Source organism: Chaetodon trifascialis, chromosome 19 (assembly GCF_039877785.1).
Source record: "Chaetodon trifascialis isolate fChaTrf1 chromosome 19, fChaTrf1.hap1, whole genome shotgun sequence".
NCBI classification, from domain to species: Eukaryota; Metazoa; Chordata; class Actinopteri; order Chaetodontiformes; family Chaetodontidae; genus Chaetodon; species Chaetodon trifascialis.
In genome coordinates this window covers 14,906,050-14,928,641 of record NC_092074.1, presented here as the reverse complement: position 1 = coordinate 14,928,641, position 22,592 = coordinate 14,906,050, and the positions used below count along the sequence as shown (strand labels likewise).

The 22,592-nt window shown below is 39.8% G+C and overlaps 3 protein-coding genes across 3 annotated transcripts; all 3 read right to left on the bottom strand.

The window, feature by feature from the left end:
• Positions 1-1,489: 1,489 nt before the first annotated feature.
• LOC139347737 (hydroperoxide isomerase ALOXE3-like) lies at positions 1,490-8,533 on the bottom strand. Its single transcript, XM_070987495.1, has 14 exons — positions 8,387-8,533; positions 7,820-8,024; positions 7,635-7,716; positions 7,411-7,533; positions 7,178-7,281; positions 5,763-5,935; positions 5,362-5,505; positions 4,998-5,201; positions 4,414-4,500; positions 4,109-4,275; positions 3,846-3,967; positions 2,750-2,850; positions 1,767-1,937; positions 1,490-1,669 (listed from the first exon to the last, which is right to left on the bottom strand). The coding sequence occupies exons 1-14, from the start codon at positions 8,531-8,533 to the stop codon at positions 1,490-1,492; spliced, it is 2,010 nt and encodes a 669-aa protein (XP_070843596.1).
• Positions 8,534-12,043: 3,510 nt separating this feature from the next.
• Positions 12,044-16,274, bottom strand: LOC139348125 (hydroperoxide isomerase ALOXE3-like). Its single transcript, XM_070988073.1, has 14 exons — positions 16,128-16,274; positions 15,760-15,964; positions 15,572-15,653; positions 15,342-15,464; positions 15,122-15,225; positions 14,819-14,991; positions 14,425-14,568; positions 13,828-14,031; positions 13,476-13,562; positions 13,160-13,326; positions 12,948-13,069; positions 12,705-12,805; positions 12,375-12,545; positions 12,044-12,276 (listed from the first exon to the last, which is right to left on the bottom strand). The coding sequence occupies exons 1-14, from the start codon at positions 16,272-16,274 to the stop codon at positions 12,097-12,099; spliced, it is 2,010 nt and encodes a 669-aa protein (XP_070844174.1). The 3' UTR covers positions 12,044-12,096.
• Positions 16,275-17,207: 933 nt separating this feature from the next.
• On the bottom strand, positions 17,208-22,047 carry LOC139347624 (polyunsaturated fatty acid lipoxygenase ALOX15B-like). Its single transcript, XM_070987342.1, has 14 exons — positions 21,901-22,047; positions 21,542-21,746; positions 21,333-21,414; positions 21,092-21,214; positions 20,889-20,992; positions 20,639-20,811; positions 20,395-20,538; positions 20,098-20,301; positions 19,884-19,970; positions 19,537-19,703; positions 19,223-19,344; positions 18,899-18,999; positions 17,502-17,672; positions 17,208-17,387 (listed from the first exon to the last, which is right to left on the bottom strand). The coding sequence occupies exons 1-14, from the start codon at positions 22,045-22,047 to the stop codon at positions 17,208-17,210; spliced, it is 2,010 nt and encodes a 669-aa protein (XP_070843443.1).
• Between the last annotated feature and the right edge of the window lie 545 nt (positions 22,048-22,592).

The window sequence follows — 22,592 nt, the reverse complement described above, 5'->3', positions numbered from 1 at the left end:
AATGCCAATGAAGTTAGCATGTTTTACACTGTGCTCTGCTATGTTACCATAATTTTCACATGCTCATGCTCACATGCCCCTTCCTACCAAGGGGTTGTACCTACCTCCATGCTTTAACTGCAGGCGAAAGTTTGAAGACATTGTGGACTGCAGGAAGGCTGTTGTTTTTGTTCTTGCTAATACAATACTGCTGTATTGTGTTTACACATTAAACCCAAAATATGTTAGAATATTGTTCACAGTCCTCCAAATGAATTATATTGATACTAAAATGTGTTCAGTAAATCAGTTGCTTTCCACCAGTATCTCACACTCATCCTACTACTCATCCCATGTCGTCATTTTGGGAACAAATTCCATGCACATTTTCTTCAGTAAGCTCCCATTCAAGATTCTGTTTAACCATAATTACTTTATGGGTTCCACAGAATATCATTGTTACAGTAGTGTCCTGTACCCTGTAGATGCCCAGTATTTAAACAAAGACAATTTATTTCTCCCTGACTCTGCAATGCCCAGTTGTTACTCCCTTGTTCCCCATAGACTTGTTTCATTCTAAATTACACTTTAAATCTCTAATATGTTCTTCTAAGTATTAATCAACTGAACAAATGACACATTTTTAATCTACTGCTCTTTGTGACACAGCGTGTTGCTGAACATGCACCAGAGGGCCTGAAGAGTACATTTTATGCAAATGAGGTGTATTTCTGGTTCCACTGGACTGACTGCACTGGTGGGCTCATTTGTCTGCCCTCTAAACTGTGGCAGAAATGGGAGTGACATGAGTTACTGGGCTCGATTATCAGTCCGTTCTGATGTTTAAACTTTGGCTTCCAGAAACACCTGACTCTCTGGTGATTAGAATTGCTAACCACATCAAAGTAGTGTTTTCGCTAATTACTCTCATTTAAGTTATGTTGACTTTTACACCTGAAATAAGTGTGTGAGACACGCTGAATTACATCATCGATTGACATGCCATTTTCATTTGAACTGCAAACAAGTAGATAAAATGTTCATACTGGTCCCCTTGCATAAGCACATTATAACACTTAATGTCACAGCTGTTGTACTGGCAGCAGAATATGCCACCATATTTTCTGTGTTCCTTGCAGATAGATGCAGAGGTACCTACTTTTCGGGAATTAACCAGACGGTTACATTTTAGTGCATAATGTCATCATTGATCAGTAGATCAAACTTGCACATATGACTCCCAAACTGCTTATTTATTACTCATAATAATATCGATACATAATTCTCACACAGACACAAGCACCCTGCCATAAACCTCACTTAACATGATGCAATCATAAACATAGTAGTCATCTCCCAGCATGCAACACCTCATTAACTTTCTCTACCATCTTACTTCTTTTACTTAACTAAATTCAAAGTTTAACACACAAGTCAGCATGCAGGTGAGGTGTACAGAAAGGGATGGATATTGTTGATAATGCAGAAAGATCAGCTTTATCAGGTTTAGTTAAATAGTTATACTGTTCTCTATCTGTTTAGGATCCAGGTAGGTGTAGGGTATTTCAAGCTGTGAGTTTCTTGTTGCAATTGCTTCACTGAGGTAGGACAACTCTGCTTGAAATTCCTTAATCATCTGCTTCGGGGCAGGCTCATCGAATCGTTCGTCAGGGTATGCGCCCAAGAAAACCTGCCAAAATGAACCAGTAGATCAGACTGATGCAGTATTTTGGTTGCAATTTTTTTTTTTACTTTTTCAAAATGTGGATCATCATCACCAAACTTACCATATCAGTGTACTTTTCTGAAAGTAGCCACACCATTGCAGCAAAACTGACTGTCTCTCCAACATTTGGGAGGGTCTCCATAATTGTCTTCATGCTTGACTGCCCCTTAGTGGTTGGAGGTGGTTTGCGCAGCAGGAGTGTGCCATTGAGCACCCAGGACTGGTAGTCAAACTAAATTATGAAAGAAGTTTCGATATGTATCACCAAAGTTTTTTTTCTATTTATATTCAGATTTTATTCTATAAGTGTTCAAACAAATTAAATACATGAATAAACATCACTAAAGTAATATGCATTCCTTTGTCCCTTTGACCTCTGGAATAGAGCAGTGGTTCCCAACCTTTTTCTTTAAGAGACCCCTTTTCTATCTTGACCCTGATTAAGTGCTGTATTTCCTGAATATTTCATATTATATTCAGCCTATAACAATAGCAATACACAACAACTGATAAACTGCACTGGTAACCCGAATACTGAATGCAATAACTGCAGGAAGTTTGTGTTAAACCAGCAATTTTCATCAATTTTAATCAGATTATTTCCTGTGAAAATTGCATCAGAGGTGAGTTTTCCTGATGTTTTCAGTAGGTTTTTGTGCAATTATCTGTCTGTATTATGTATTTTTTGTTGATTTGCAGTCATCCTTAAGAGGCAAATTCAGTGTATTCTTCTTTCTGACTCTTGGCCATTGTTCTGTTAGCTCTTAGGTTGTTTTAACTGTGTGGCTTTCTAATGAAGGATGAGGCTGTTCAGCAGAGAGTGAAGGCTCTGTGAATATAGCTTGTGTTCAAGTCTTCACTGTGGCCCTTTCCTGTGTGTTTATATCTGAAAAAATAATCACAACTTTTGTTTTCTTGGGAAAAGTGGGATAAAACACACTCCAGATCTGATGTTTGTGCCATACATTCAGAGTGTTTGATCAATTATCAAGTTTGCTTAAACTTCAAGAGGTTTTCTATTTTTAAAACTATTCATTGGCTCACCTGCCCGTTGTTGACTGCAGCATGTTGAGCTGTCGCTGTGAAGATCACCATGGTGATGAACTTGATCACTTCATCGACAGCATGAAAGCATGCTGGACACCCTGTTTGCAGTGCAATCATTATCAGTTAATCATTGCTATTCACTGCCTGCATGAAAAACTTTCAAATACTATAGGCTATTATTAGTGCTGTCAAAAATATCGTGTTATTAAATTGTCATTTTTTTTAATTGTGAGATCAACGCTCTGTGACCTAGTGAACTTGTAGTTATTTATAAGCTGTGGCCACTGCTAGTAATATTAGAAAAACTACAGGATCCGGTTGTAAACCGGAAGCAAAACAATAGGCACGCCTCACGCATGTGTTTGGTCTTGCCTGCTCACTAGCTGTAAAAGAGTAGGCTACCGGTTTGTGTGGATGTCAAGCGCGAAACGCCGAAATAGATGGGAACAAGATTCTGAATGAAAAGTTAGTTTCAAAAAGTTACCAGATGGGTCAACTGACAAGACCAAAGTTATCTGTGTGTATTGTCGGTGTGAACTGAGTTATCACTGTCGCACATCCAGTCTGAAATACCACCTGATGGCCAAACACAGGGCGAGTGCGAATCCTCCGACGCCTCCTTGTCAAAACCAGGTAACCATGGATGGCTTTCAACAGAGGCATTTGGATGCCATTATGTTCCAAGGAAATTCAAGAAAGGAAAGTTTAAGCCATAGTTTAACTGCACTATAGGCTGTACTAGAGTCCTAGTTTACGATGATGTGCACTTTGTAACATTATCTTGTATCACCCTGTTTTGCTCCCTTAGAAAAGGTTGTTGAAGGGGATTTTTTGTAACCAAATATTTATTTTTTGTCATCTGCTTATTGACAGTGTTAAATTGTGTGAGATTTGATTCATTCAAACGTGAATGACTGCTCAAAGTGAGAATGTTAGTGTGAAATATAACACTACACATTGTTGTTTTCAATCAAAAAACATTTGCACAAAGCAAGCCTATCCACCTTTCCAATTAAATATTTTAATCGATTGACAGCACTAGCTATTATACATACAGGTTGTGTTTACAAACCTCAGAACATGCATTAAATACCTGAAGCTTTGTTTCCTAAGAAGCCATGTGTGAATATCTCACAGATCCATTCCTGCAGCTCAGCGTCTTTATGGACGTCACAGTCTGAGGGATAGTAGTACTCCACTATTGCCCTCACAAAGCTGGCGAACACAAGTTTATTAGATTTTGAAAAACTGGGTAATTTTTAAAATTCATTTCAGCCATTTAATTTTATTCTGTGCTTGCAAAAATGTTGAGGCGACATTTTGAGTTTACACTCTTTCACTCTGTGGCTGCCTCACCTGTTGATGATGTTCCACAGCTTCAGGCCATCGTCTCTGTAGTAGAAGTTGGGGATGGACTCCAGTCCTCGTGCAGTGATGTTCTCTGGCAGACAGAGGGTGCTGTAGGTCAGTTCGGAGAGAGACCTTCTCATGAGCGCAATCACCCCATCGTATCCAAGTGAACTCTGATAATCAATGAAGCATAAACATTACCGTCAGACACGGTTTTTGAAACAAAACAAATGAAAGTTGGTTTTGCAATGAAGTAATATATATGCAGGATAATCTGAATATTCAGGAAAAATGATGTTAAAGGGCCATACTTCAGATAAAACTCCACGAGGTCCAAGAAGAGCGGGGCGGCCTTGAGTGTTTACGAAGAGAGTGTATCGGAAGTGTGGAAACAGCAGCTGCACAGACAGAGGAAGGAAAATGAAAAGTAATTTCAGCAAACAGAAGGCAGCACATAAACAAGAAAACACACAAACTGAAAACAGGATTCCTCTAGTGGAAGATTAAACCCTGACATTCCTGATCTTCAGCCAGTTTTTTACAATTGTCACTTTAAAAGCTTTTAAGTTTGTAACACAACATTGGAGAACTTTGGAGTTGGATTCACAAATTTCTGTCTGCACTATTAAGACCCTTGCTAGCTAACCTAGTCCGGTGAACCTCCTTGCTGGAATCACATGTTTATCCATCCGCCTAGCACCTCTGTGGCTACAGCACACTGTGAAGCACTTTGAGCTGCATTTCTTAGATGAAAGGTGCTACAGTATACAAAGTTATCATTATTATTAATAAAGACACAAAACATCTCCTGAAATAGCTGAAAAAAATCAATCAATTAAATGTCAGATAATCAGTTCAGATCAAGGGAATGGAAAAAAAGTGTGTGTAATTATACCTTGTAGATGGGATGAATCACAGGGAAGCTGCGGAGGGTGGCGACAGTGAAGGCTTCTGTCAGAAAGTGGGTGTTCATGAGGTGATGGACTGCTTCATGATCTATTAGATCTGCACTTTTAACAAACAGCTTGGCTAGCAGCCAGTCTGTCTCTGGGTCACTGGGCAGAAAGATGGGGTTCTCCTCAGAAGGTCGTTGATGCAGCTGGAACATGAGAAAAACTCTTCATTTTTATAGAAAATGGTGTAACAGGACTAATGAAAACATACCAGTTTACTGTGGAATGCAGTATGATGTGACTAGACCATATAAATAAATGTTTCCAGTATACATACTCTCAGTGATTTGCTACATCAGCGAATACCTGTATGGCAATTGGTCTCAGTTTGTTGTCTGGGTTCAGGTAGAACAAGCAGAATCCACTAGCAACATGCAGAGTTTCACCATTATAGGGTCTAGTTGGTATTCCATCCATCTTCTTCTGGTCATAGAGGAAGATCTTGCCTTTCTGTATGGGGAAGAAAGAAAGAAGTGTTTCAGACATCAAGAGGTATCACAGATTTGTTCTAGATAGAGGCAATATGATTCACGTGCTTTCCACTGTGATATCAGTCCACTCTTTAAATGTGTAATCCAATGCTGAGATGATCAGAATATATCAAGACAATATGAAGAGGTCCAGTTGTTGTTATTAGATTATTATTAGTTATTAGAAATATTCAAGGACTTTTCAAAGCAAAAACTATCGCCACTCATCTGTCATACCTGCATTTCCCTCCTCAGAGAGCTTCCCTTTTCCAGGAATGGCTGCACCATCTGCTCTGTGACTGGAAAGTTTCGGGGAAGCTCTGAGCACCTCTTGATCACATTGGGGTTGATTGCGTTCAGAAATTGGTATCCATAAAAGTCGTCTTCCTTCCAGTGTTCTGCAACATAGTCTGGAAGAATAGCAGTTGGCAAATGTAATACCTAATGTCTAAGATGGTTTTATTTCTTAAGGTTTGAATTACAAGGTGGTGATCATGGTCATTGAACGAAAGAGTAGTTCAGAAAAATGATGCATTTTATATGTAGATTACATTGTGTCATTGGCATTTGAGATTGAACACAGTCAGAACCATCACAGTACATGTAAGGTATGTCACATCATGGGTGCGCTGTTGTTGATGATGTTGAGCAGCTTGTTGGTTATGGTTATATGGATATATAAGAAATAGTGCTGTCAAAAATATTGCATTTTTATCGCTAGCTATAAAAAAGTAGGCTACCGGTTTGTGTGGATGTCAAGTGCGAAACGCCCAAATGGATGCCAACAAAATTCTGAATGGAAAGTTTAGTTTCAAAAAGTTGCCCGATGGGTCGACTGACAAGACCAAAGTTATCTGTGTGTATTGTCGGTGTGAACCGAATTATCAACGTAGCACATCCAGTCTGAAATACCACTTGATGGCCAAACACACAGCGAATGCGAATTCTCTGACGCGTCCTTGTCAAAACCAGGCAACAATGGATGGCTTTCGACAGAGGCGTATGGATGCTATTATGTTCCAAGGAAACTTAAGAAAGGAAAGTTTAAGCCATGGTTTAACTGCACTATAGGCTGCACTAGAGTCCTAGTTTACAATGATGTGCACTTTGTATCACCCTGTTTTGCTAGAAAGGGTTGTTGAAGGGGATTTTTTGTAACCAAGTATTTATTTTTTTGTCATCTGTTTATTGACAGTGTTAAATTGTGTGAGATTTGATTCATTCAAATGTGAATGACTGCTCAAAGTGAGAATGTTAGTGTGAAATATAACACTACACATTGTTGTTTTCAATCAAAAAACATTTGCACAAAGCAAGCCTATCCACCTTTCCATGTTGATAAGAGCATTAAAATGATAATTCAAGGGACATTTAGAATAGATAAAAATGTGCAATTAATTTGAAATTAATCGTGAGTTAACTACGATGTTCATGACATTAATCGCGATTAAATATTTTAATCGATTGACAGCACTAATAAGAAAAAACACTGTCACTGGGCACATTTAACCTTCTGATTTGATTGTAAGATCACTTAAGATCACTGTCTACCAAATGCTCATATGCAGTCACCTGTTATTATGAAACTATGTAATTGAAATTGCTGTTTTTGTTAACATTGCTGCTGAACTGGAAGAGTGGAAAAAATCTACCTGACAGTGTAGTGCTTCTGCAGCAGAAGATTTTTTTCATGTCTTCAATGCTTTCCCATTGTTCAACAGAGCCAAGCAGCCCCTTAAACTTGAGTTCAATTCCACTGAAGTGAGACAAGGCCAACAAAAGGGAAAACATAATACAGGATTTAGTGCTTTTAGTCTCAAAACATAGAGAATATGATTATATTGGAACCCGGTGGGCTCCATTGTATGCATTTATATAGACCCACGTTTTCCTTTTTTCTCCAAGTACTTCATCTGCTCTGGATTTGGAGAAGCGGACTTCAGCCGGGAGCTCAGACACATCATTGACATTGTTGATCTGGGGTAGTCCTTCAGCCAAAACTTTCCATCTAACAAAACAAACAAACAAGCAAACAATGTTACCAAGAAGCAGAGAGAGCTAAGCTACAGCTGCGGGTCTAAATACAGCACTGCACACATGAAAACTCACTGGTAGACGCTCTTCTTAAGTTTCAGCTCTTGTTCCCGATGTTCAATCAACAGGGCGTGTTCCTCCTCAAAAACCTTCATGGCTGAGACACGAAAAGAACGTAACAGCATCCATATTTTTACAGAAACTGTGAAAAAACCCTTTATGTTAATCTCTAAACATTTTGTGGGTTATTTGAAGCAGACCTCGCCCTCCTCTCAGCTCCACCAGCTCCCCCCTGGAGATCCACCTGTAACAGGGGAAAAGAATGACATCTCCCTCTGGAGTGGTCACCACTATTTTGGAGCAGTACCACTCGTCTTCTGGGAGAAGAAAACATGGATCTTTCTCCACTTTCACCAGCAGAAGTTTCCCCAGAGATGAATTGGTTTTAATGGTGTAGGTCCCTGTCTTGGAATAGAAATAATAATATATTTAGTTGAGATGTTCCAGTCACAGATTCACAGATTGTGTAAGTTGGACCCAAACTAGAGAAGGAAACAGTGCAAATACACTCTCAGATACAGTATTATACAGTTAAACATGTATGCTGCTGCAGATAGAAACATATAATATGTTTTTATGAATTATGAATTGAATTTAATTGCTCACCAGACTTCCACATGATGATGCCAATTGCCATATACATTAAAGTAAATGTACTTTAATCAGTCTCTATATATGCATGTATGCATAAGCACAGACAAAAACCGTTACAATGCCCTAGACCTAATAATCACAATATTAGCAGTGTGCAGCTAAATTGAACTTACTGTCCCCGTTTTGAAGTCGATACCATAGTTGTCCAACTCAGTTCGCTCACTCTGGCCCTGACTTCCAAATAAAGTCATGTATATGTGGTCCAATGTTCCTGAATGTTGCATGTCACCAGTTGTCAGTTCTACCTTGTACTCAGCCATGGTCACTCAGTGGAATCTGTCTAAAATAGAAAAATCTATGAATTGCAGAAAGTCACTGCATCAATGTTACTGCCTTACTCAGGTTTTCTTCAGTGTGCTCTGCAGTCTTGCACTCTGCCTCTTTTGCTCTTAAAAATTTTGACAACCCCAAGACACCCCCACCCCACTATACATAACAATGGTGGTGTGAATCTGAACTATGCTGTGTGTCCAGTTTTTAAGTATATAGTTTGAGGGTGTAGCAGAGAGAATCGCAGGCCAGACTGCAGCCTCTCCAAAAAATAGGTCCTCCCCTTTCCCAACTCCCTAAATTGGCAGAGCCTATTTAAAACACCTGTGGCATGTTGGCTGCCTCTCTTCTTTTGTCTGTGCCTGGTGGCTGCCACATGGTCATGTCTCTGAGTTTCCTGCCTTTCCTGCACTGATGGCATGGTCGTCTTGGTGCCCATGAACGTTGATTTGAGTGGTCAATTGTGCTGAACTGAGTGAAGTGGTTGCTGGCTAGTGGTGGAGGTTAGGCACTCTTGGTGGTTCCCTGCACCGGTTTGTTGTAGTGATAAGGGCACTGGGACACGATAGTCTGCACCTGTTTGCTGTGAGTTCACGAGTGGTGGGTAAGTGCACTCCTGGGACACTTTCTTTGGTAGTTTGCCTCCCCCCTTGCTAGCTTCCACTCACTCCCCCTCCCTTTTTTTGATAGTTTTAATCATTTACTGGAAGTGTGTTCAGTAAAGTTATTAAAAGAATAAATTGTAATAAATTTTCATACATTCTTCCATAACTTGGGCTTGCATTTATTGCTGATTTCTAATCCTTTCTCTTTCCCTCCACAGACGCTTCCAGTTTAATAGTATTTTTTTTTTTGTTTGTTTAAACAATTAATAAATAGATCTTGACTTACTTTTGAACCACGTCTCTGTCTCGTAGTGTTTGAACCTGTGTTTGCCTTATTGCTTAGAATTGGGTAAAAAGGTTTTCCCCAAAGGTTTCTGCTGTTTGAAAAAGCAGGTCCATGCAAGGCCTCATTCTTGAGATTCTTCAAAACCCACCTGCACTCACTGGCTTTCCTTGCCTATCTCTAATGTTTTTTTTAATTGTAAATATCTCTATTTTACCTTTAAGATTCTTGACGTTTGTTTTCTCTTGCTGTGTTTATTGTCATGCACCAAAATACTGAGGCAAAGTCCTTGTGTAAAAAAACGACTCCGCAACTACCACGTGAGGGAAGTTTCATGTTGATGCATGCTCCTGCAATGCCAATGAAGTTAGCATGTTTTACACAGTGCTCTGCTATGTTACCATAATTTTCACATGCTCACTATCAGTGGCATTCCCTCTGAGCATCCCAACGACCCACCTTCGACCAAGGGGTTGTACCTACCTCCATGCTTTATCTGCAAGCTGAAGTTTGAAGACATTGTGGACTGCAGGAAGGCTGTTGTTTTTGAAAGTATGCTCATTGTTATTGCCTGTCTCTTGCTAATACAATAGCCCAAAATATGTTAGAATATTGTTCACAGTCCTCCAAATGAATTATATTGATCCTAAAATGTGTTCAGTAAATCATCTTGAATTATCATTTTAATGCTCTTATCAACATGGAAAGGTGGATAGGCTTGCTTTGTGCAAATGTTTTTTAATTGAAAACAACAATGTGTAGTGTTATATTTCACACTAACATTCTCACTTTGAGCAGTCATTCACATTTGAATGAATCAAATCTCACACAATTTAACACTGTCAATAAACAGATGACAAAAAAATAAATACTTGGTTACAAAAAAAGCCCCTTCAACAACCCTTTCTAAGGGCAAAACAGGGTGATACAAAATAGAGTTACAAAGTGCACATTATCGCTATTATTGATAAAGTAGGACTCAGGCTATAGTGCAGTTAAACCATGGCTTAAACTTTCCTTTCTTAAGTTTCCTTTGAACACAATAGCATCCATACGCCTCTGTTGAAAGCCATCCATTGTTGCCTGGTTTTGACAAGGAGGCATCGGAGAATTCGCATTCGCCGTGTGTTTGGCCATCAAGTGGTATTTCAGACTGGATGTGCTACAGTGATAACTCAGTTCACACCGACAATACACACAGATAACTTTGGTCTTGTCTGTCAACCCATCAGGCAACTTTTTGAAACTAAACTTTCCATTCAGAATCTTGTTGGCATCCATTTCGCACTTGACATCCACACAAACCGGTAGCCTACTCTTTTACAGCTAGCGAGCAGGCAAAACCAAATACGTGCATGGGGCGTGCCTGTTGTTTTGTTTCCGGTTTACAACTGGATCCTGTAGTTTTTCTTACGTTACTAGCAGTGGCCACAGCTTATAAAACACTACAAGTTCACTAGGTCACAAAGAGCGTTAATCTCGCGATAAAAAAAAAAATGACGCTGTTTAAATTGATTTGCGTTAACGCGTTAATAACACAATATTTTTGACAGCACTAGTTTTACCATAATTACTTTATGGATTCCACAGAATATCATTGTTAGCGTCCTGTACCCTGTAGATGCCCAGTATTTAGACAAAGACAATTTATTTCTCCCTGACTCTGCAATGCCCAGTTGTTACTCCCTTGTTCCCCATAGACTTGTTTCATTCTAAATTACGCTTTAAATCTATAATATGTTATTCTAAGTATTAATCAACTGAACAAATGACACATTTTTAATCTACTGCTCTTTGTGACACAGCGTGTTGCTGAACATGCACCAGAGGGCCTGAAGAGTACATTTTATGCAAACGAGGTGTATTTCTGGTTCCACTGGACTGACTGCACTGGTGGGCTCATTTGTCTGCCCTCTAAACTGTGGCAGAAATGGGAGTGACATGAGTTACTGGGCTCGATTATCAGTCCGTTCTGATGTTTAAGCTTTGGCTTCCAGAAACAGCTGACTCTCTGGTGATTAGAATTGCTAACCACATCAAAGTAGTGTTTTCACTAATTACTCTCATTTAAGTTATATCGACTTTTACACCTGAAATAAGTGTGTGAGACACGCTGAATTACATCGATTGACATGCCATTTTCATTTGAACTGCAAACAAGTAGATAAAATGTTCATACTGGTCCCCTTGCATAAGCACATTATAACACTTAATGTCACAGCTGTTGTACTGGCAGCAGAATATGCCACCATATTTTCTGTGTTCCTTACAGATAGATGCAGAGGTACCTACTTTTCGGGAATTAACCAGACGGTTACATTTTAGTGCATAATGTCATCATTGATCAGTAGATGTTTGCTGTTTTGGGTTGTGACCAAACTTGCACATATGACTCCCAAACTGCTTATTTATTACTCATAATAATATCGATACATAATTCTCACACAGACACAAGCACCCTGCCATAAACCTCACTTAACATGATGCAACCATAAACATAGTAGTCATCTCCCAGCATGCAACACCTCATTAACTTTCTCTACCATCTTACTTGTTTTACTTAACTAAATTCAAAGTTTAACACACAAGTCAGCATGCAGGTGAGGTGTACAGAAAGGGATGGATATTGTTGATAATGCAGAAAGATCAGCTTTATCAGGTTTAGTTAAATAGTTATACTGTTCTCTATCTGTTTAGGATCCAGGTAGGTGTAGGGTACTTCAAGCTGTGAGTTTCTTGTTGTGATTGCTACACTGAAGCAGGCCAACTCTGCTTGAAATTCCTTAATCATCTGCTTCGGGGCAGGCTCATCGAATCTTTCGTCAGGGTATGCGCCCAAGAAAACCTGCCAAAATGAACCAGTAGATCAGACTGACACAGTATTTCGGCTGTAATAATTTTTAAAAACTCTTTCAAAATGTGGATCATCATCGCCAAACTTACCATATCAGTGTACTTGTCTGAAAGAACCCACCCCATTGCAGCATAACTGACTGTCTCTCCAACATTTGGGAGGGCCTCCATAATTGTCTTCATGCTTGACTGCCCCTTAGTGGTTGGAGGTGGTTTGCGCAGCAGGAGCGTGCCGTTGGGCGTCCAGGAGTAGTAGTCAAACTAAATTATGAAAGACGTTTCATTATGTATCTCTGTGGATATCATATTAATCATGGCAAATACTCTGAAGATGATGCCAACTAAAAGGAAGATAATACTGGACCAAGAAGCTGCTTGTTCCAAGATGTGTTCTATTTTGAAAACTATTCATGGCCTTACCTGTCCATTATTGACTGCAGCGTGTTGAGCCGTCACTGTGAAGATCACCATGGTGATGAACTTGATCACTTCCTTTACGGTATTAAAGCTTGCTGGGAACCCTGTTGGCAGCACAAGCATCATCACTATCTGCATTACAAATTTTTAAAAAATCTATAGGTTATTATATTTATGTGTGTGTGTGTGTGTGTGTGTGTGTGTGTGTGTGTGTGTGTGTGTGTGTGTGTGTGTATGGTACTGTACCTGAAGCTTTGTTTCCCAAGAAGGCATGTGTGAATATCTCACTGATCCATTCCTGCAGCTCAGCGTCTTTACGGACCTCACTGTCTGAGGGATAGTAGTACTCCACTATTGCTGTCACAAAGCTGTCGAACACAAAATTATTTGATTTTAAGGCCTAGATGGCCACATTTATAAGTGAAAATATATTTAAAATATGTTTATTTAAAGGTAACCTGTTGATGATGTTCCACAGCTTCAGGCCATCGTCTCTGTAGTAGAAGTTGGGGATGGACTCCAGTCCTCGTGCAGTGATGTTCTCTGGCAGACAGAGGGTGCTGTAGGTCAGTTCGGAGAGAGACCTTCTCACAAGCTCTGCAATCCCCTTTTGTCCAAGTGAACTCTGATAAACAATCATAGACAGATAGTTAGTCTTGTTTATGGATCTGTAAAAACAAAGTAAATAACGAGCTACTGATGGTAAATGTGGTTCACCCAATAGTGTATATGTGTATTGGAATATAAACATCGATACATGTTAAACATCCATACTGTGCTTAAAATCCCCTCTCGTCCAAAAATAGATGTGCGGCCCGCAGTATTTATTTGGAGAGTGTAGCGGAAATGAGAGACCAGCAGCTGTACAGAAAGAGAGGGTAGAATATTAAATAAAAAAGTACAGTTATAAAAAAATACCACCAAAGTCAAAGAATTTGAGAATTAACATTTCTTTCTTTCATTTTAGTAAATCAGCAAATAATGTCCCCATCAACACAGTAGGCTACAACCAAACAACCCTCAACAAATTTTTTTACTCTGCAACCAAAACATGTTTGATGTCATGGCTCCTGATGGTTACAAACCAAACACACTGTCTTTCTGATTTCAGACAACATAAGTATACCTTGTAGAGGGGATGAATCACAGGGAAGCAGCGGAAAGTGGCCACAGCAAAGACTTCTGCCATAAGGTGAGTGCTCATGAAATGAAAGACTGATTGATGTTGCATTGTATCTGCATTTTTAATAAACATCTTGGCTAGCAGCCAGTCTGTCTCTGGGTCACTGGGCAGGAAGATGGGGTTCTCCTCAGAAGGCTGTTGATACAGCTGGAACGTGAGAGAAACATCTTTTATTTTTCCATTTTAAAACACACTGACGCACTTCAAATGCAAACTGATGACTGATGAATCACCATTCCAGCAGATGATGTGATGTGACATCAAATCCAAAGCTCTTAAAACTACAACAGTGAAATAGTTTTAGTTAACCTATGCATTGCTGTGTGTAGCCCCCCTACTGATAACACATTACTGTATATGGGGCTCCACAAGCGCAGTGCAACTGTGGCAAAGGCGGGGCATTCTCACAGCATGTGGGATGTTTCCTTGTGTTGCTACTGTATAATCTAAATGCTCTGTGAATATATCAGTGATTCCACAATGTTCCATTTGTAATGTGAATAGTGTCACTGATTTGCTCTACTGTTGTTTGTGAAATACCTGTATTGCAATTGGCATCAGTTTGTTCTCTGGGTTCACGTAAAACAAACAGAAACCAGAGGTCACATGCAGAGATTCGTTATTGTAGACCTTAACGGGCAATCCATCCAGCCTCTTGAAGTCACAGAGGAATATATTGCCTTTCTGTATGGCAAGGAAAGATGGAGATCAGAATTGTGACAGGCTTTGGGAGATATCACAGATTTGTACAATGGATGACGGTGAAACCTTTTCGTCTAAGACAATATGAAGAGGTGCAATTGTTGTGCACTGATCTAGACCTCAGATATTCAAGGACTTTTTACTGCTGTACAAGTAACCTCAAAATTCAGACCTACAAATAATCCTTCAAAGCAAACATTCTCGGCCATTCAAAGCCACTCATCTGTCATACCTGCATCTCCCTCTTCAGAGAGCTTCCCTTTTCCAGGAATGGCTTCACCATCTGCTCTGTGACTGGAAAGTTTCGGGGAAGCTCTGAGCACTTCTTGATCACATTGGGGTTGATTGCGTTCAGAAACTGGTATCCATAAAAGTCATCTTCCTTCCAGTGTTCTGCAACATACTCTAGAAGAAAATAGCAACTGGCAAATATAATGTCTCCCACAATATCCTGGAGCCAAAATTTAGTTCATCCATAGAGTGTTATGTACTAAAGTTGATTTACATATTTAATAGCGCAGAATTAAAACTCTACCTGACTTTGTTGTCTTTTTGGACACAAAGATTTTTTTTATGTCCTCAATCTTTTCCCATTGGTCAGTAGATTCATACAGCCCCTTGAACATGAGTTCAGCACCACTGAAATAAGAAAGAGTTAGAGGAAAGAAAAACAAAATGCAGGCAATTAAACAATATACTCACATTAATGCTTCAAACTTGCAAAGCCATAAATTATCTCAAAATCGCTGACTCACATTACTGTCTTTGAGTAAAGCATTTCCATTGATTTGGACTTAGAGTAGCTGATTTCAGCCGGGAGCTCAGATGTGTTTTTGAAATCACTGCTGTGTGGCAGCCTCTCATCAGGAATCGCCCATCTAAAAACAAAAAAAGCACACACAAAAAGAAAAACACAAGATTTATCTAGATAAGTCTCTGAGAAAAACTGCACTTGCAGAGACCTACTGCCCACATGGAAACTTACTGGTACAAGCTCCTTTTAAGTGTCCGCTCTTTCTCCCGATGGTCAATCAACAGGGGGTGGTCCTCTTCAAAAACCTTCATGGCTGAGACAAAGAAAGCACACCAGTAAAATTTAAAGTGACATCACTCATTGAAAGATTGGCGTGGCATCTTGCGATTTTGGAATTATTTGGGTAATTTGAAGCAGACCTTTCCCTCCTCTCAACTCCACCAGCTCCCCCCTGGAGATCCACCTGTAACAGGGAAAAAGAATGACAGCTCCCTCTGGAGTGGTCACCACGATCTTGGAGCAGTACCACTCGTCTTCTGGGAGAAGGAAGAACGGCTCTTTTTCCACCTTCACCAGCAGAAGTTTCCCCAGAGACGAACGGGCTTTCACTGTATAAACACTTGTCTGGGAGAAAGGATAAAGGTAAATGATAATGTCTGTGATAAAGCAGAAAATAATAATTACATAGACTTCTCTTAGACAAATGCCACCCCAACACTCACGCATGCACAAAAACACCTAATTTAAGACTCATATGAATAATAGACAACAGCTGGATTCATCTTACCATCCCAGTTTGAAAATCTACACCAATGTTATTCAGTGCAGTTCGCTCACTCTCCCCTTCAGTTCCAATTAAGGTTCCATAAATGTAGTCAAATGTTCCAGCATCTATCATGTCACCTGTTGTGATTTCTATCTTGTACTCAACCATGGTCATTCAGCAGCAATTCTGTTCGAATTGGATAAAGTAAAGTAAAAAATCTGCTTCACCTGCTGTTCACAGTTCTGCTCCTTTTTTATACCTTCACATCTCCTGCTCCTCCCGCTTTTGATGTAATAATGAGAGATCATTTAATTATGATTTGTACAAATGCAAACTATTAGAGAAGATTCATCCAAGTCCTTTCTTTTTGCTAGACTAACTCACTGATGAATAGTTATTAAACTATGACCTCACTTGAGGTCACAGTACCCAAATCCAATTATACAAAACACTGATTAGAATTGAGACATGTAAATTATGACTGCTCTAATTTTGTTGAAAGGGGGGTTTGCCTTGAGCCCTGCCGCCATGACAGTGCGGCTCCACTGGTTAAATGAAGGCTTATTCCTGTTTTTCCTCAGTACACCCTTGGCTACAGGGCATGGCAGCATGCTAATATACATTTAACTGTATGAGGATTTTCTTGCCATTTATGAAAATACTGTGCTAACCAAGTTGAGCAATAGTATTGCTATGACTCAGAGAGGAAATAGTTATTTGTTGGGTCACATGGAGAGAAGCTTAACAAAGCTTCAGTTACTTAATGCAATACCTGATCCCTATTTGATAACAGATGGTTATCACTTCATCAAAAATTCTAAATTATATTTTATGTATATGGATGATATTGGACTATTAATGGAAAATACATAGCGGAGTGTGTGACTTAACATCCTGGTATATATAGAACATAACACAAACCTTATGGAACAAAGTACATCACTCATACAGTACACTGTAAATGTGTGAATCTTTACTCAGGATAAGCTAACAGTACCACTTACAAGACACGAATTACTGTGTCAGCAGATTCACAATATTGGCATTACACTGGACAAAGCTACGACAACTTGTCTGCCTCTGTAGAAACTATGATCTTGGTCAAATAGTTACACTGTTCTCTATGTCTTTAGGGTTCAAGTAATAGTAAGGTAGTTCAAGCTCTGAGTTCCTCTCAGTAATAGCTACACTGAGAGAGGACAGCTCTTCTTGAAAGTCCTTGATCATCTGTAAGGCTGCAGGCTCAGCAAAGCGTTGCTCAGGATAAGTACCCAGAGGTACCTGACAAAGACAGAACCAAAACATCATGTCAGGAGATGGGCAGCTATAAAATGGAGAATTGCTAGTCCCACACCTGTGGCAGTTCTGGTTGGAGAAACTACATATCAAACTTACAAAGTCATCATACTTTCTGCTGAGCAGCCACAAAGCAGAGATTGCAAGTCCTGCTGTTGATTTATTCGGCAGAGTCACCAAGATGGCCTCCATGCTCGACTGTCCCTTTGTTGTTGGTGGAGCCTGGTGCAGCAAAGTTGGACCATTGGGAATCCAACCTAGAAAATCAAACTTAAAAAACACAGCTGCCATTAACACAAGCATTATTGACCTTTAGCTGTACAGTTCCAGGAATAATTTGACATTGAGAAATTATTCTGCTCCTCTATATATACTCTATTTTTCCTTCCTGCTCCTGCAGAGAGTTGGATCAGAAGATTGATACTCCGCTCCTTTCTCTGTGCTAAGTACATATGAAGCTGACAGTGTTGGGCAGGATATTTGAAAAATGTAATCATTTTTCATGACGTTACCATTGGAGTAATAACGTTACTCAGTGCAAAAGTAACTGGTTACATTACTTGTTACATTAACTTCATTACTCTGTCCAGCATCAACTGCAAAACTTCCACACCCATTTATGTCATCTCTTGTATTTAAAAGCTGCAATAGGCAATAACTGAACCACTTGTCGATACAGGCAGCATGGCATCAAACATAATGAACCTGAAGCTCCGTGTGGCCTGAAAAACAGAGCCAAGAAAACGCACAGAAGTCTAGTTTTCTCTCAGCGCACTTGAATTACGATATGCTGAAAGGTTATTAAGGAATTTTTGCCCGATGACAACAAAAATAAACTGCCTACCACAGCTTTTACACACACAGAAATAGTAAATACAGTAAGAATGGGGGTTAACAGGAAGTCAGTTTACCCATTTTTAGTATTTACTAACTATCAGTACTTGACTTGATTTTAGTCCATGATAGTGCCTGCAGCAGAAGTCCTGTCCTCACAGTTCACAAACCAACTCTGAGAAAAAAATAGTCTATTTGGGAATGCATGCTTACCAGTGGCTGCTGTTAGTAAGACAGCTAACAACACACAGGATACAATTAAGACAACTTAGAAGTCTATCCACAGAGCACAAAGAGAACCAAGAGAACCTCTAAGTAAAACAGCAGCGATAACTGCGATTAACAGCTGAAATCACTAAATTACAAATTGTTGCCTCAGCTTACTTTCTCCTGTAACCAAGTAGTTCAGTAATGTTTTTACACTATGGTCACAAACTAAACACAAGATAGATTCGTTAATCCGTAATCTTTAGAGGGGTTGGCAGTTGGATTTTGTTACCTTTGGACAGGCTAGCTGTTTCTAGTCTTAATGCTGTGCTAAGCTAACTGGCTGCAGCTTCACATTTTCACATTCACCCAGTAATGTATTATAATTTCAATTTACATGATTTCAGATCATTTCATCGTTTTTCCCCTCCTTCTCAGCATGACAAAATGTTTACCTGTGTACTGCTAAGCGCAGCATGCTGAACTGATGACGTGAAGATCACCATAGTCACAAACTTGACAAGCTCCTCCACAGTCTGAAAGCTTGAAGGGATTCCTGTCAGGAATGTTCCTGTTAATATAAATCTCCTCCAACAGAGTCAGTTCTTACAGCATCTCACCCCCCTTCGGTACAATTTTTATCTGACAAGTCTGTAGCACATAATTGTATTTTTTTTCATCCAGCATCTCCTGTGGAGTCTCAATGAATTACATCCTAAATATTTATTCAAGCATTTCTGTGGAGGAGACTCCTAAACCAATCACTACAAGTAAGATACCTGAGTCACCATTTCCCAGAAATCCATAGTAGAAGATCTCTCTGATCCATTCCTGAAGCTCAGAATCTGCCAACACTTCACTGTCAGATGGATAATAATATGCCACCATTGCCTTGACAAAGCTGAGGACAGCAATAAGGGCACCCGTGTCAGAAAGTTGATTTGATTTACAATAGCTAATGAAAGCTTTACAACAGTAGGTTGAGACTAATGATTAAAGACTGTTCATATTTCCAGAATGTTAGTGCTGATCTAGCAGCATTTGTTCCTATACATTTCGAACATAGGTCGCCTGCCAGCAGGCAGGGGTTCACCTGTTTGTGATGCTCCACAGCCTCATTGCATCATCTCTGTAGTAAAAGTTGGGGATAGACTCTAATCCTCGAGCTGCAATGTTTTGAGGCAGGCAAAGGGAGGCGTAGGTTGTCTGGGAGAGCCCCCTTCTTAATAGTTCAGTTACTCCATTTACGCCAAGTGAAGTCTGACAAATAAATAGCTTTCTGAATAAAATACCAGAATGATCATGTTGCAAAATGTCCAAACTACGTACACATCGACTCAAATGACACAATAAGTTAGAAAACATGCGAGTGTTGTTAATCTAAGGTTTTTCACTGAAAGGAAGCCAGAGAAAGAAAAAAAAAAATCTTGTACAACGTACATTTCCAAGAAGTCTACCAGGGCCATAGAGAAGAGCGCGAGCCATGATGTTTATGTGGAGGGTATGTCGATGATGGGGGATCAGCAGCTGTGAGGAGGGGAAAGAGTGAACACAGGTGAAGGTCATGAACTAAATAAGCTAAGGATGGACACAATCCTCATTTTGCCTGCAACACTACACTCCAAATTTAGAAAAAGAAAAAAGACCAGCCTACCTTATGCAGGGGGTGAATCATTGGGAGGTTGCGAAGAGTTGCCATTGTAAAAACTTCTGCGAGTAGATGAGTATTATGCAAATGATAGATCACTTGGCTATAGAGGGTGTCTGCATGCCTCACAAATATCTTGGCCAGCAGCCAGTCAGACTCCAAGTCACTAGGCAGAAAAACGGTGTTCTCCCCTGATGGCTGCTGACCGAGCTGAGGGAGGAAGCACGGTTGAGTTTGAAGAAGGTGAACAAAAAACGAAAATGTAAAACGTCAGCGAAATAAGTCATTAGGTATATAAGAAACCTGAATGGCAATGGGCATCAGTTTCTTCTCTGGGTTCAGGTACAGCAGGCAGAGAGCCGCAGTCAGAGCTGCTGGTTTACCATCAATGACTCTTGTTGGCAGACCTTCCACGATCTTGTAATCACTAATGAAGATATTGCCTTTCTGTAGAATATAAATGATTGACATGAGGCATTTTAAAAAGATGAGCGGTAAGGGAAATCATGTTTAAAACATCTAAGATCAGAAGTATAGTTTTTCGTACCTTCATCTCCGCAGTCAAAGAGCTTCCATTGGCCAGAAAAGGTCTCACAATTTCCTCTGTGACTGCAAAGGTGGGGGGAAGCTTTGTGCAACGCTGTATCACATTAGGGTTGCCTCCATTGAGGAACTGGTATCCAAAAAAGTCATCGTCCTTCCAGTGCTGAGACACATACTCTGGGACATGATAAATTATTTTTACAGAGACATCTACGGAGAGGTCAAACACAAAATGCTCTATACTAAGATCCTACCTGTGAAGGGGGACTTTTTGAACCAGGAGAACCCCTTCATGGCCTCGAAGCTTTCCCAGGGCTCAGAAGAATCTGTCAGACCTTTCAGTTTGAGCTCAGCTGACCTTGATGAAGCAAGAAAAGCTTTTAACTTTTGTATATTTCCGTAGTTATGTGTGTTTCGTTGTCCTGGATTGATTTTCAGAATAATGGTAGGCACTTACGAGGCTTCTCTTATGTATCTAAATTGAAAGGCTTTTGAGAATGAGAGGCTGATTTCTCGAGGAACATGTTTTGGATCGTTGATGTTTAGGATGTATGGCATTCCGTCTGCATACTCATCCCATCTGCAGAGCAAAACAACAATTTAAATAAATAAATAAAAATCAGTGAATATGAATCCCAGTCAACGCTCATTGAGGTGCATCTTGTTAAAGAGTAAACTGATATCAATTGAGCACTCACTTGTACGTTAATTTTTGTTGGACCAATTCTTTTTTCCGTTGCTCTGTTAGTAGAGGATGGAGATCTTCAGAGGCTTTTGTAGCTGTGTGGATCACAGCCCAGAGATGGTTTAAAAAAACAGAGAAAAATGTCATACAATCATGATTCAACAACGGATATCACATCATTTTGACCGTCACAAATGCTTAAACAAGTAGAAAAACACTAACCTCTCCCCCCTCTTAATAACACTGATTCCCCCCTGGACAGCCATCTGTGACAGGGGAAAAGAATTTCATCCTCCTCGGGTGTCTTCACCACTATCTTGGAGCAAAACCAATCCTTTTCTGTGGATTCATGGAAAGGATCTTTCTCCAATTTGAGGAAGAGAAGACATCCTAAAGAAAAAAGTGTGGTCACAGAATACGTTCCCACCTGTGGTTGAAGAGGATGATACACTCAAGAATATTAAGATAACAGACCAGCCTCTCGGAAGGAAAAAGTAAATCATATCACATGTTTAGAAAAAGGGTTAAAAAATAACTCAAACATATGGACAATCACATTTATTGTAGGTTTCACAACTTACCCTTTCAGTGTTATCATCAAATCCAAAACTGATCAGCTCTGTGCGCTCAGATTGTCTCTCAGTACCAATCAGGGTAACATACAAGTTATCAGATGTGCCGGCACGCAGCATGCTTCCTGTAGTCACTTCCAGAGTGTACTCTGCCATAATGCCTGGCTAACTCCAACAACTTAGACAGACAGTAAACAAACACTGATTACATCAAGTAAATAGCTTTGCTCCACCCAAAACTGTCAAATGTGATAGCATCAAACCTCATTAGGTTTCTGTTCTTGGTGTACAGATGGAGCTCCACTAAATAAGTTCAGCAGGAAACTCAACGCCACATGAGCAATCTGAGTGCAATCGCAGGTGTTGGACATTCCCTAATTACAAGAGTACTGAGAACTCAGAGTTCTTTTCTAGGAGATCAGTCCATCAATGTGGCTCAGCCATATTTTTTGAATGACGCAGAAATAAATTAGTTGAGATGTGAAATACAAAGGTTGTGTTGAGCTTGAAAGACAATGGATAGCATTTATCTTCAAATTTTAATCAGTAGACTTATCAGTAACTTTTGAAAAAAAAAAAAAAAGTTTCATACAGAAAGTAACCGACCTAGAATGAACCTTGAGCACAGTTTGACTGGTCTGTCGCAGTCAGATAAGGTGAGTGAAACATCTCACTCACTCAGGTCTCCCTCCTCACTGATA

What these genes read in the sequence shown, in the direction of transcription:
- LOC139347737 (XM_070987495.1), bottom strand. Translation starts at nt 8,533, where the DNA reads ATGGCTGAGTACAAGGTAGAACTGACAACTGGTGACATGCAACATTCA. An exon ending in TCGACTTCAAAACGGGGACA is followed by an intron (nt 8,025 to 8,386) that starts GTAAGTTCAATT and finishes TTCTATTCCAAG; the next exon opens with ACAGGGACCTACACCATTAA. An exon ending in CTGTGGAACATCATCAACAG is followed by an intron (nt 3,968 to 4,108) that starts GTGAGGCAGCCA and finishes TGTGTTCGCCAG; the next exon opens with CTTTGTGAGGGCAATAGTGG.
- LOC139348125 (XM_070988073.1), bottom strand. Translation starts at nt 16,274, where the DNA reads ATGGTTGAGTACAAGATAGAAATCACAACAGGTGACATGATAGATGCT. An exon ending in TGATGCCAATTGCAATACAG is followed by an intron (nt 14,032 to 14,424) that starts GTATTTCACAAA and finishes CTCACGTTCCAG; the next exon opens with CTGTATCAACAGCCTTCTGA. An exon ending in CTGCAGTCAATAATGGACAG is followed by an intron (nt 12,546 to 12,704) that starts GTAAGGCCATGA and finishes TTCATAATTTAG; the next exon opens with TTTGACTACTACTCCTGGAC.
- LOC139347624 (XM_070987342.1), bottom strand. Translation starts at nt 22,047, where the DNA reads ATGGCAGAGTACACTCTGGAAGTGACTACAGGAAGCATGCTGCGTGCC. An exon ending in GTTATTAAGAGGGGGGAGAG is followed by an intron (nt 21,415 to 21,541) that starts GTTAGTGTTTTT and finishes TGATCCACACAG; the next exon opens with CTACAAAAGCCTCTGAAGAT. An exon ending in TGATGCCCATTGCCATTCAG is followed by an intron (nt 20,302 to 20,394) that starts GTTTCTTATATA and finishes TTCCTCCCTCAG; the next exon opens with CTCGGTCAGCAGCCATCAGG.